At 40.0% G+C, this 14,852-nt stretch overlaps 1 protein-coding gene across 1 annotated transcript in view; it reads right to left on the bottom strand.

Moving 5' to 3' along the window:
- LOC127629018 (pleckstrin homology domain-containing family A member 7-like) overlaps nucleotides 1-14,852 on the bottom strand; it is a 155,604-nt gene that overhangs the window by 44,544 nt on the left and 96,208 nt on the right. Inside the window, 3 exon segments of the mRNA XM_052106064.1 lie at nucleotides 8,109-8,209; nucleotides 12,478-12,550; nucleotides 12,768-12,872. Of these exon segments, the coding sequence (XP_051962024.1) occupies nucleotides 8,109-8,209; nucleotides 12,478-12,550; nucleotides 12,768-12,872 (279 nt within the window).

Below are 14,852 nucleotides of genomic sequence, written 5' to 3'. Positions count from 1 at the left end.
GAAGCTTATAATTTTATAAAAGTTACATTAATTATTTTGTTAAAACTTGTGTATTTGTTGAGCTGTAAAGTTAAAATCATCATTTAGGGTTTCAGGGTTTGATGACATTACATTGTCATGGCAACAAAGTTGTAAAATTTGCTATAACTATTGCTATACAATTGCATACATTCATGATAAAAACAAACATATCTCACATTGTAATAGTACTGGTGAGAATTGAAAAGAGAATGAACAGACAATAGGAGTGGAGAACTGTGTGGGAGTGTCAGAACTCTAATTCAACACTGAAACTACTGATGATGATGATAATGATGATGATGATGATGATGATGATGCAGTGTGAAGAGGAATCCAGCAATGCCAGTCTCAGCCATTGACACTAACAAAACTCATCTTTACTAAGAGATTCACATGTTCAACATGACATTTCTGCCTATCCATTATTCAAATTAAGGAGATGAAAATTAAGATTGGAATCTCAAGCTGACATTGCCTGTTCCAGAGGAGGCGGAGTAAGTCACATGCATTTAGAAATACATCAATGCACATCTGGCATGTGCATTTTTCATCAGGTTAGGAGGATGCCATACACAGCACTGGGGATGGAGTGGAGATCCACTGATATTAATGAATGGAAATTAAAATACCTATTCATGCAAGAGGCGGACTCAGGAGACGGCCCTTCCACCAGATGCACCTGGCTCAGTTCCCGTAATGCCCCAGGTCACAACAGGACGCAATAGGCCAATAGGAATGAGAGAATCAGAGTGAGTTGGGCAAAAACAGAGTGAGGTGGAGCGTGGTCGATGTGAAAATGTTAACCAAAACTAGAAGATGTGTAAAATCTCCTCAGATCTGAAACGTTGTCAAATACAGTAAGCTGGGTGAGCTGTAACCCAATTAGCATTAGTGTCAGCAAAGCAAGAATTACACCACTGGGACAGAACAGTACAACACTCCAGAGAACAGGAAAAGATGATTTATTTTATTAAGAAACATCAAAACATTTAAACATTGCAGCAGAATAAATTAATCAATTAAAGTCAAGCATGATCATTTTTAATTAATTCAAATATCCAGTACAGTGTCTTGAAAAAAGCATTAGGGCATTTTTGGACACTTAAGTTATACTTAAAAATGTCTGAATTGTATTGCATTACAAACAACTAACTTTTCGAACCTATTATAGCATTTACGGTTGATCAATTGCTCCCAATGTTTTTTATTTTAATATTTTAGTGGATATATGAAGTCAGTTTCCCTGAAGTTTAAACAGGTGTAGTTCATCAGGTTAACTATCATATTACACAACGTTTGAAAACCAGAAAGCGACAAAATTCTTTATCTTGACTTTGAACAACAAATTTTTTTACATTTTACTTGGGAGTTGTACTTGTGCTAAATTTCTAAAAATAAAATGCCACTTGATATTGAACAGATATAAATAAAAATAAAAAAAAACATTAATACATTTAAATTGTGGCTTAAGTGTCCAAATTCAGTTTAGTCCACTGTTTTTCATATCCTATACAAAATAGATAAATGGCCATTAAGTCCACTGGCTACCCTTTCCATTCTCAAATGATCACAGGCAGTTCAAAACCATACTTAATTATCCACACAGATACTGCACATACACAAACTAATTCATTGCTGACTAAGTGAAACCAGTAAGAGTAAAAGCATCATTCGATAAACTGCATACCTTAGGGTCTAATTCACATGAAAATAGCCCAGCCAGACGTTCAAATAGCTGCTGGCTAGTTTTACTGATGGAGATCTCCTAACTAACAACCTGCTAATTAACACCCAGAGCGTCAGAGAGACACAAGGCCTCTCACCTTGCACTGGTGCATTATAGACTACTATGCTTACAAGAGGGAGGATATTAGAAATAGTCTAGATGTATAATTAATCTGCCTGCTGGCACTATAGTCAAACACATACCAGCACTGGGGATTATCGGCAGGGTAATGCAATTTGAACGATGCACTGTGTGCCCATAGGGGAGGCTGGCTGAGCGGAGAAAATGAATGAGCTGCAGTGATGTGAACATTCTTGCAGTATCATTCTCCAGAAGGAGTTTTGCTTCAGCAGACCACCAAGGTAAATTATGTAAACATCTTGGCTCCAAAACCTACAGAACTGCCTTGCTATTTTCCAAGACGTCATTTTTTAAATGATTTTAAACTAAACTGGATTCACCTTTTTACATACAGGGTTGTTAAGTGATTTAAAAAGCATGATCTATGTTTGTGTCACGTTTTCAATGTACCTTATTTTTAAATAATTTAAAAAAAAAGTTTTATTGATACTTTTTACAATTAAATTAATTATATTTATGATTATTTTTTCACTGAGCTTGTTCCAAGGTATTCTTCTGCAAAGGATGCATGCGATGTTGCCTCCAAGGAATAGTTCACCAAAAAATTATAATTCTCTCGTCACTTACTCACCCATATGTCATTTCAAACTTGTATGACTTTATTCTACAGCACACAATCAAATATATTATATTGGAGACCAAATTTTCAAGCTAAAAAAAAAAGGATGATATGAGCACCAATTGATCATCTGTGTTCCGCAACTGCTTTTGGGTCCTTGAATAACGTATAACGTGCGGGTAAGGGCTGCCGGTGGACTTTCTTTTGCCCTCCTAGGGTAAGATGGTGCCCCCCTAGGGAGTTGGTGCACTACACAGACTGCGTATTCTGCTTATAGGGAGCGGTGGAACTGCCGACAGGCATATCGAAATATGCCTTGTAGGCCTCACACATCATAGCAGATACTTCCATAGAGTACTTTTTCACTCTTGTCTTGATAAATGGGCCGCAGACATAGCAAAATGTGTCTGCCGGATGCTTGCAGCCTCTTTATACCATCTAAGAAAAATGCAGATATGTATAAACTGATGGGCTTAAGGCCTCTCTGTATTTGTGGTATCTGTATGGAGTGGTGGTGGCGTAGTGGGCTAAAGCACATAACTGGTATTCAGAAGGTTGCTGGTTCGAACCCCACAACCACTATTTTTTGACACAACATTGTGTTCTTAAGCAAGGCTCTTAACTCCAGGTTGCTCCGGGGAATTGTCCCTGTAATAAGTGCACTGTAAGTCGCTTTGGATAAAAGCGACTGCCAAATGCATAAATGTAAAATGTATTTATAATGCTATTTATATTACTGGAAAGTTCTAAATGTTACTCCAAGTTTACTCAGCACTGAATCTATCAGGAATGTTCTGGAAAATAAGTCAATTTCACAATATCACGATCACAAAATCACATAAGCAAAGTTTGTGGGGGAATAATAGCCATTATCTATACTTTTGAGGCATAAGCAATTAGGAAATAACACTTACTACCCGGAACCAAACAAAAAATTAAAATGTGTTACAAAGTGTTTAAATAAAAATTTTACTTGAACTTTCTCTGTTACTTGCAGTTTCTATGCCAAATTGACAGCCCTAGTTGACAGACACGGAGGGGAACAATCCCAGTCAAAAGAGAAGGATAATCACAATTATCCTAAAACTTTGTTTATTTCCGAGTTTAAATGGGATTTTAAATCCTAGACACGAGTGTATATATTTTTCCGAATGAAAGGTGAAGTGTGTAATTTCTGTGGCACTAGTGACACTAAAATAGCAAAAAGAACGTCTAGGTTACGGATGTAACCTCTGTTCCCTGATGGAGGGAACGAGACGTTGTGTCGAAGAAGCGACACTAGGGGTCTCTCTTGAGAGCCTTTTGCATCTTTGATCTGTGAGAAAAGGCCAATGAGAAATTGGCAGACAGAATTTGCATGTCCCGCCCCCGGACATACGGGTATAAAGGGAGGGAAATGCGTCTGTTTCATTCAGGATTTTTCTGAGGAGCTGACAATGAAGTTCGGCCGCAACAGTGGCTCGGTTCAGCGACGTAGCTGGGAGGACACAACTTTTCGTTCCCTCCATCAGGGAACGGAGGTTACATCCGTAACCTAGACATTCCCCGTCTGTCGCTCACTTCGACGTTATGTCAAAGAAGCGACACTAGGGGTCCAATTTAAATCACGCCATGCGCTGAGCCGTGTACGTGTACTGCTGACACAGGAGCGGGTAGGTATTTTACGTGCCAAAGCGACCGGCTGTGCCAGGCTCCACGTACCCTTCCCCAATGCCCCATAAAATAGTCAAAGCCTTCTGGTTCTTTACCCCCGACAGGGGGGAACAAGGCAACGTGCCAAGCATGGGAGCAGGCCGCGCCAGCCGCGCCTTTTCTCTCTCTATGTTTCTCATAGTTAAAGCGGCTGGGGCTATCTTAACGCAATCATAAGCATCGGGTAAGGTGATCTTTCCCAGTTTTCCTATTCTTTCAGGGGGGATAAACCCTGCGGAGACCACACCTGCCCAGACTGGGGGAGGTAAAGAGTGGTGAAATACATCACATGGGCTTTTAGGTCACATGTGGAGAATGGAGCATTGGTAGATCTTCGCAGCGGGGCGGAGTAGGTAATGCGGCATAGGGAGGCAAAAACGCGTCCCGAGGCTCTGGTGCTGAGAGAAGACTCGAAGCATTTACCTCCCTCCGCACACCCGGCAGGGGGCAGGTTAGTGACTGAGGAGGAGGTCCCGCAGAGGCGTTGCCCTCCCTAAATCGCCTCCATCGCCAGCCGGGTCATCCTCAATCCTGTAGGAAGGAGCGATGCGGGGGGCGGCTTTAGTGGCGTTCCTTCTTAGGAAGGAAAGCATAGACCGCAACGTTGCCATGGTAAGATTCTCGCAGAGAGAACACGAACCATCCACGAACGCTGCCCAGATACATGAGGCAGCGCCTGTGACCGTCAGGAGCAGAGAGCACTCTACCGCATCCATGAACTACACAGGGGCGGAAGGGCATCTTTATAAAGACGCGTCCTGAAAAGGACTTTCAACGCCACTGTTTATTTTGCTCTTTTAGAGAAAATAACTCTTAACTGCGCTGTTCACAGCTGCACTGCTGTGCAGAGGAGAAAGCCGCTGATATGCACCATAGATCCAACAGCAATAGCTCAGAGATGGGAGGAAACAGACTGTGACTCGCAGCTCGCTGCATACACAACCGATCCGTACGTACACTCACCTAAAGGATTATTAGGAACACCATACTAATACTGTGTTTGACCCCCTTTCGCTTCAGAACTGCCTTAATTCTACGTGGCATTGATTCAACAAGGTGCTGAAAGCATTCTTTAGAAATGTTGGCCCATATTGATAGGATAGCATCTTGCAGTTGATGGAGATTTGTGGGATGCACATCCAGGGCACGAAGCTCCCGTTCCACCACATCCCAAAGATGCTCTATTGGGTTGAGATCTGGTGACTGTGGGGGCCATTTTAGTACAGTGAACTCATTGTCATGTTCAAGAAACCAATTTGAAATGATTCAAGCTTTGTGACATGGTGCATTATCCTGCTGGAAGTGGTGGCCATAAAGGGATGGACATGGTCAGAAACACTGCTCAGGTAGGCCGTGGCATTTAAACGATGCCCAATTGGCACTAAGGGGCCACATTACACCACCACCAGCAGCCTGCACAGTGGTAACAAGGCATGATGGATCCATGTTCTCATTCTGTTTACGCCAAATTCTGACTCTACCATCTGAATGTCTCAACAGAAATCGAGACTCATCAGACCAGGCAACATTTTTCCAGTCTTCAACAGTCCAATTTTGGTGAGCTCTTGCAAATTGTAGCCTCTTTTTCCTATTTGTAGTGGAGATGAGTGCTACCCGGTGGGGTCTTCTGCTGTTGTAGCCCATCCGCCTCAAGGTTGTGCTTGTTGTGGCTTCACAAATGCTTTGCTGCATACCTCGGTTGTAATGAGTGGTTATTTCAGGCAAAGTTGCTCTTCTATCAGCTTGAATCAGTCGGCCCATTCTCCTCTGACCTCTAGCATCAACAAGGCATTTTCGCCCACAGGACTGCTGCATACTGGATGTTTTTCCCTTTTCACACCATTCTTTGTAAACCCTAGAAATGGTTGTGCGTGAAAATCCCAGTAACTGAGCAGATTGTGAAATACTCAGACCGGCCCGTCTGGCACCAACAACCATGCCATGCTCAAAATTGCTTAAATCACCTTTCTTTCCCATTCTGACATTCAGTTTGGAGTTCAGGAGATTGTCTTGACCAGGACCACACCCCTAAATGCATTGAAGCAACTGCCATGTGATTGGCTGATTAGATAATTGCATTAATGAGAAATTGAACAGGTGTTCCTAATAATCCTTTAGGTGAGTGTATATACCCGTATGTCCGGGAGCGGGACTTGCAAATTCTGTCTGCCAATTTCTCATTGGCCTTTTTTCATAGATCAGAGATGCAAAAGGCTCTCAAGAGAGACCCCTAGTGTCGCTTCTTCAACACAACGTCGAAGTGAGCGACAGATGGGGAACTACTGTTTTGAAAATAAAATCCCAAATACCATCCTCTTCTGCCATCAGTCATACAAACAGTTCTGCCCTGAACTCACACCATTGGCTGAACTAAAGTTTCAATGTCGGGCACAACCATTCTGAAAGTGCCACAGAACTACAGTGTTTACTTTTCAGGAAATCAACTAACATAAAGCTTATTTCAACTTGTCACTGCACATTTATCTGGAAAAGGACAACGTAGAAAAAATGACACACATCACCTTGAAGAAATCCATCATGTTGCTTGCATTGTACTACAGCAAACTGTACACAAGGAGATATTCAGGATAAAGTGGCATTGCTCTTTTTAGCCATTAATCAAGGGGAATGAGAGGATGGGTTAACAATGTGAGACATGCATAGCTACCAGAGACTTAGATAGCTGCTGCACACAAACGCAGCTCAATGCCATGGAAATGGAACACAGTAAGAGCAGCTAACACTACTTAACAGAATGTTCCAGATTAAAGCAATAAACCACGAGAGGCAGCGAGTTGCAGTGGTTTTACCACAATAAAAGGGTTTTGTTAAGCACAATGCCAAGTGCTTTTATTAAACAGCAATGCGATAAAGACACCAAAATTAAACAATTATTTACTTTCACTATTAATAATAATAATAATAATAATGATTCATTACGTTCATTGGCCTAACTCTAGACCGTTTACTGCTACTAAACAACACAACTGCTCTAAAAAAATGACACGTTGAATTAAACTGATGTGGGGTCAAAGGTGTGCATATATCAGCTATTTTATAATGGGAGAGAATAGGGAGGGACAGAATAACAGTTTTTTTAAATGGCATGCACTGTATAAAGCACCTAGATCGCATCTAATTATTCACTACTCGTGTATTATGGAGAAATTGTACAATTCATTGAAGAGACTGACCTTTACAGCCTTGTTGTCATTTCAGTCTCAAATTAAAGATGGCACTACTGTAAATAAGGTCCAGTAATTCCTTATTATAAATATTATAATAAGGAATTTAAAAAATATATATCTTTGAAAGAATTAGCCAGCATGAATATTTTCCATTTGTCAAAAATATAATACAATGTTCAGAGGGCTTTAAAGGGACAATTGATCATTTACTCACCCCCATGTTGTTCCAAACTGCAAAGACCTTTCTTTGTGGAACACAAAAGCTGTTAGTCAGCATGTCTGTCACCATTCACTTTCATAACATCTTTTTTCCATACATTGCAAGTGGATGGTGACTGACATTCTGACTAAAGTCTCATTTTGTGTTCCACAAAAGAAATAAAGTCTGGAACAACATGAGCGTGAGTTAACTATGACAGAGTTATCATTTTGGGGAGAACTATCCCTTTAAATAAAGTTATCACAAAAACAATGCATTAGAAGAATAAGAACTGAAGTCCCTTCTGAGGCTTTGAGTGCCCTGTGCTACGGGGATGCAGTTAGTGATGTGTGTTGTCAGCTGGAGATAGAATAGATCAGAGAGAAGAGCCAAACAATGGCCGAATCAAACAATCAATCAGCCCTCACTGCTGCCCACACACTACCAATGATAATAAGTCACATGACACAATTCCTGCAGGCCCAACCAATAAAGCCAATGAAGGTGAGTCAACACAGAGAAACTGATTAGTATGCAGCATTAGAGTGCAGTGTGCACTGGAGATTACCGTAACTGTCTAACCTTGAAGGCGTACTTGCGGCTGATGTGGTCCTCGGGTCCTACGGGGGAAATGACATAGCTGGGCAGAGGAATGCTGCCTAGAACTGTTTCTTCTCGACTGTCTGCAGAGGAACAGGAGAGAAAACTACTGCATGATGGTCAAGAGTGCATGATTGTCTAGAGTAAAGTGCACATGTTAGATGAAAATGTCTGAAAAAGGTTAGATTACAATTGTATAACAGTGTAAGCAGTTGGTTTCGTTATATTGCCAGCACTCTTAAAAAGACTGATAGAAAGTAATTGATACTCCACTTTGTCTGCCGACAAATTATTAAATACTAAATATTAAAACAAAATTACTTAGACTACGTTCACACAGTTAGTGTTTGGGATTGACAACCATATTTACTTACAGGTGTGAGTCTTCAAATGTCCCGTTCATACAGCAGCATACAACAGCAGTTCTAATGCTGTCTGTATGAATGAACAACCGAAGTCAAAACCCTATTCTAACAGCTCTAACCTTAGTGACAGTGACTAAAAGATGGCGACGTCCATAACACTGATATGTATTCTCACAATTGTCGCCGCATTATTAAAAAATGAGTCCAATCTAGTTGCGAGTTCATTCATCAGATCATAATTAACCAACAGCATCTTTGAATGCTTTTTATCCACGTGCATAGTGCAGTTTTGTCACGTGGTTTGCGCCCGTGAGTGGCTGAATCTTCGGATGACACGTAGCTCATTTCTTCATCTCTGTGAGTTAACAAAACCCCACATGAAACACACGAGACACATGCTTGTACAGTGTAGTGGGTCTTTTACTGTTCATGAAGTAACTAAAAACTAGTTGTCCAGTACGGTTCTGTTCACACAGCACAGGACTGCTGAGAATACGGTTGTGAGACCTGAAAATTTCTCACATTTCTCATGTTTATTGCGGTTGTCACACCCATAAATAACAGTCCTTTGTGTGAACATAACTGTATTAAGCACTCAAAACAGATCTGACAACCGCATTCTCCTGCTGTGTGAACATGGCCATTATTATTATTATAAATATTTGTATTATTATTATTATTATTAATAATATTTGTATTATCATCATCATTATTATTATTAATACCTAAAGGGATACTTCACACAAAAATGAAAATTCTCTCATCATTTACTCTTCTTTCATCTACTAAACACAAGTGAACATTTTTTTGTAGAATTTCTCAGCTCTGTAGGTCCATTCAGGGCTCCAGATTAAAAAAAAAAAAAACTCCTAAACTGAAACATTAAGGAGCCAAATGGCTGTTTTTAGTCGACAAATCATATAATTGTTCTATTTAGATTGCTGTTCAGAAACAAGATAGACAGCGGGAGTAAAGGAAGACAGCTGATAACCCATTAATCTGAGGTTTAATAAACAGCATTTATAGTTGAGAAGATAAATTTGCATTCCCTTTTGTCTCAAATGTTCACACCCCTTTCAGATATAAGAGATAAAATATTTTTTTAATTAGTACTGCTCATCAGAATCTGCATTACAAATATTTTAAATCTATATTATATATATATATATATATATATATATATATATATATATATATATATATAGATATAGATTTAAAATATTCAGATAATTAAAATGCTTTACATTCCTGTAGCAAAGAGTTAATCATTAATAAGACGATACAAAAAGCGGCTTTAGAATACAATGTATTGTTTACTACCATATTATTGATCATAAGTCAATCATTGGCACACAGTTCACAGCAATCCATTTAGCAAATGAATTTGTCAATCAGTTGGAGATTTATTATGAGGGCTTGTTTAAGGGCCCGTCAATTTACACCTATGTCAGGCATGCTTGTGTAGCATCTCGGTTGTGTTGCATCATAAACATAAAATGTTTAGTTCACTGTGTCAAGTTAAATATAGTTTAATACTCAATCTTTGAACACATCTTGAGATCCCTTAGATCACATTTGCGCTCCTTCGAGTGTTTGGAACGCAAGAACGTAACGCATGTTTGTGTTGTTCTGCCTATTGAATTGTGTTCTTCACTGAATAAACTGCGCATTGCTCATACAGCTGACATTTCACTTACTGCCCTCTGGAGTAAACAGGTGGTACTACAAGCTTGCATTTCTCAGGAATCTTCCTTATTATGGTCCGTGGGCATGCAATTAATTGCGTAAATTTTTTTAACGCGTTATTTTTGTAACATTATTCGCACTGAATTAACGCATTAAATCGACAGCCCTAGTGTCAATATATTTCATATAATGCTACACAATAAATTTAGGCTTCTAAAGAAAATCTTCACATGATGATCCAAAAATCAACAGAAATGAATGCCTTGGTGCTTTTTTTGCTAAGATAAATAAAATAATTTTAGACCTCCCTAAAATGTCATGGTACAATGACGGGCCCCAGACTCCGAGGTTTGATGAAAGGGTATAAATGTTCCTGCTGTGAAACATACTGTACAATGTGCATAGACCTTTAATGCAGTGCATTTTATTTTATTTTTGTATGTATATTTTTTTTTACTTAGACCACTTGACTTGGATTACATGCACTTTACATTAAGTTTATTTCTATATACACTCACCTAAAGGATTATTAGGAACACCTGTTCAATTTCTCATTAATGCAATTATCTAATCAGCCAATCACATGGCAGTTGCTTCAATGCATTTAGGGGTGTGGTCCTGGTCAAGACAATCTCCTGAACTCCAAACTGAATATCAGAATGGGAAAGAAAGGTGATTTAAGCAATTTTGAGCGTGGCATGGTTGTTGGTGCCTGACGGGCCGGTCTGAGTATTTCACAATCTGCTCAGTTACTGGGATTTTCACGCACAACCATTTCTAGGGTTTACAAAGAATGGTGTGAAAAGGGAAAAACATCCAGTATGTGGCAGTCCTGTGGGCGAAAATGCCTTGTTGATGCTAGAGGTCAGAGGAGAATGGGCCGACTGATTCAAGCTGATAGAAGAGCAACTTTGCCTGAAATAACCACTCGTTACAACAGAGGTATGCAGCAAAGCATTTGTGAAGCCACAACATGCACAACCTTGACGCGGATGGGCTACAACAGCAGAAGACCCCACCGGGTACCACTCATCTCCACTACAAATAGGAAAAAGAGGCTACAATTTGCAAGAGCTCACCAAAATTGGACAGTTGAAGACTGGAAAAATGTTGCCTGGTTTGATGAGTCTCGATTTCTGTTGAAATATTCAGATGGTAGAGTCAGAATTTGGCGTAAACAGAATGAGAACATGGATCCATCATGCCTTGTTACCACTGTGCAGGCTGGTGGTGGTGGTGTAATGGTGTGGGGGATGTTTTCTTGGCACACTTTAGGCCCCTTAGTGCCAACTGGGCATCGTTTAAATGCCACGGCCTACCTGAGCATTGTTTCTGATCATGTCCATCCCTTTATGGCCACCATGTACCCATCCTCTGATGGCTACTTCCAGCAGGATAATGCACCATGTCACAATGCTCGAATCATTTCAAATTGGTTTCTTGAACATGACAATGAGTTCACTGTACTAAAATGGCCCCCCCAGTCACCAGATCTCAACCCAATAGAGCATCTTTGGGATGTGGTGGAACGGGAGCTTCGTGCCCTGGATGTGCATCCCACAAATCTCCATCAACTGCAAGATGCTATCCTATCAATATGGGCCAACATTTCTAAAGAATGCTTTCAGCACCTTGTTGAATCTATGCCACGTAGAATTAAGGCAGTTCTGAAGGCGAAAGGGGGTCAAACACAGTATTAGTATGGTGTTCCTAATAATCCTTTAGGTGAGTGTATAATGATACCCATTTTTGATGCCAACTTAAGAAACCATAACATGCACTTGCATATTTCTTCCCAACATTGTTATAATTCATGTTTTGCTAGTTTGAGTGTATACACATTGGCATGTATTTAATTATGCATTCATTTATTGGGGGTGGGGGGTTGTGTGTAAAAAGAATACATAACTCTTATAATTTCTGGAGGTTTTCATCTTGGGTAGGACCAACACTGGAGCTGAGATATTCTTTTAAAAATATTTTTTTCTTCTGCAGAATAAAGAAAATCATACACATCTGGGATGCCAGGAGGTTGAGTAAATCATGAGAGAATTTACATTTTTGGGTGAACTACAGTGGTACAACATCCAATATATGTGCAAGCAACAGACACAAAGAGGAAATTAGAAACCTCTTACTGCTTTATAAATTATATGTACTCCATGAAATGGGCCATTTCCTTCAGCATGGACTCAAAGTGTTTAACTTATAAACAAAATTACAATGCAATAAAATGAGACACTTGTGACTGCTTTAGATAATTGCAGCTAATAGTACTTGAGCCGAGTATTATAACTCACCTTTATAATAAAACAGGCAGTAATCAGACAACACAAACCACTTGCGCTTCCACAGTCTCATGCCCGAGCTGTCCTGAGGGCAGAAGAACAATATCAGTTCAGCTTTTTATTGAATAACATGTTCCACGCTGTGTTAATGTACCTTTGACAAATTTACTCAATTCATTGCCCGTAGGATCCAAGTTAATTAAAAAAGGCCTCATTAGGATCTAATTAAGACAATCAGTTCTGATCATAATACAATCATACTCTACTTACTCGCTCCAGGACTTTATTTGTGAGGGCCATACCTGTTTGTAGAGCCATCCTCTCACCACCACTGGGACATTAGGGTTCCTTTTGATGGAATGGTCACGCTTGCCAAAGCAATGCACCTTCCCACTGGTTTTTAAACTCTGTGGTATACAAAACATAAGAAAATAAGAAAACAGCAAGTTTGTTTAGATGTTAGATTTAACATATATATTAATGGTTTAGATATGTCCAAAGAGAACACAGCAACGAATTAGAGTCTATTCACACTCGTTCTTGCATTCAGAAACACGTAGATGAAGCACAATGGAACTACTTTTAACTTGAGATGCCATCTTATGAAATGCAGCATTCATGATGCAAGACACTGAAAAAAACAGCTAGATATCTGTCTAATGCACATAGACAAAGAATTTAAAACAGGGTCATATGAGTATGTTCTGTGTGAACAGACCCCAAGACTGTAAAATGTCCACTTTAGAACTTCTAGAAATAAACAATTATCACAATACACATTTTTAGAGAATAATTGAGGAGAGCTAATATCAGCATTCATTTATGAGAAAAAAAGTTTTCCCTAAAGACAACAGTTGCAGTTTCTGTATGAGACATACCTTTTAAATCAAAGAAATGACTGAAGAAAACTAGTATACTAATATGATCATTAATCCTGGCCCTTGTGTATTACATCAGAACAGAATAAAAGACATTTCTGTTTTGATAGGCGTCTATAAAAAACAAGGATGTGAAGACAAAATGCTATATAAGAAAGAACAAATGTTGGGCAATGATTGATGCCCACTGGGAGCCTGGTTCCTTCCCAGAAGAGTGTTTGAGCAGAGACGAGGGCCTTTGGGACTGATCGATTGGTTTGTGAAGCTCATATGATGCTGACACTGTGCTGCATTTGACAGACCAGCATCACAATCTACCACACAGTGACACAGTCAGTGTGTTTCAAGTCAGGTTATTAACACACCTAGCAACACAGAAGGCGACCACTGTTCTCTCTCTGCATTCCCATTTCTAAAACAGAACTGAGGAAAGCAGAGCCATAGGGCTGTAACTGAACTGGTATGAGACCAAAGGGACCAATGAGTCTCAGGCAAAACTAAAGTATCGCTATAAATGACCTGGGTTATTGAGTTCCAGGGTCAAGGCCTGTTTTAGTCGAGCCTAGAGGTCTGCACGGGCATTACGTTGAACCGTGAACCTGGCTCGTAAATGAGACCCTGTGACCTGGCCCAACTCAACCGTTGCTGTCATCTTTTAAGACCAAGCCCAAAATCTTGAACTTTTTTTTACATTTTCTGTCAGAGTGAGTACACTCAGGTACAAATTCTGATAGTGATGATTTTGTAATCATCCCAGGGGTTCAGGAGCTGGTTAGCAAGTCCCTGTTAGCCACTGCTGGTAGATGCAGTAAGTCTGGAACTATACCCTATGATGTCAGAAAGCATGCTTCTCAATTACAGCCATGCAAAAGTAGCCATGTTTTCTGATGAAATAAGTTTTTTCCAGGAAACATTTCAATCAAAAATATTTAATTACATTTCAAAACATCTTTTTCCAGTGACAAACTGTTTTTGAGGGGCTCATAAAAGCATGAAATTGACTCTTTCCCTATCTGTTCCCACTGACAAGTAATCAGTCATGTGACACCTGATACAGGAACTGAGCACCCAAGAGCAAAGTTGGCTGTCTCCATTTCGCGTACTTCAGGGAAACCCTCCACTAGTGGAACACTGCCATAGAAATTAATGGTGGTGCTAACGGATAGTTCTCTCCAGGAATTTTAGAGCTCCTTGCTTTTATTCCATCTATGTGTGTGTGTGTTTGTGCGTGTGTGTGTGTGTGTGTGTGTGTGTATAAAGGCAAACCATATAATGACTATATAATCGAGTAATGTGGGTAGTGCCTGACATGGCAATATTCTGGTAATGAGTTAAGGCTTGTACCCCAAGGGCCTCTGGCGGCTCAGTGCAGTGTCCCTCTATGATATTCTGGTGCCGAGATATGGCTGGAACATGTTTTTATACAGTTGCTAGGGTTGTGGCTAGTTGCTAGGCCTTGGGTCAGCAAGCAGCCATTAAGTAACACCACAGCAACTTCCAAGCCAAGTC

This window comes from Xyrauchen texanus, chromosome 1, assembly GCF_025860055.1.
Source record: "Xyrauchen texanus isolate HMW12.3.18 chromosome 1, RBS_HiC_50CHRs, whole genome shotgun sequence".
In the NCBI taxonomy this organism is placed as follows: domain Eukaryota; kingdom Metazoa; phylum Chordata; class Actinopteri; order Cypriniformes; family Catostomidae; genus Xyrauchen; species Xyrauchen texanus.
Note: the sequence above shows the minus strand (reverse complement) of the source record. Positions and strands in the feature narration are given on the sequence as shown.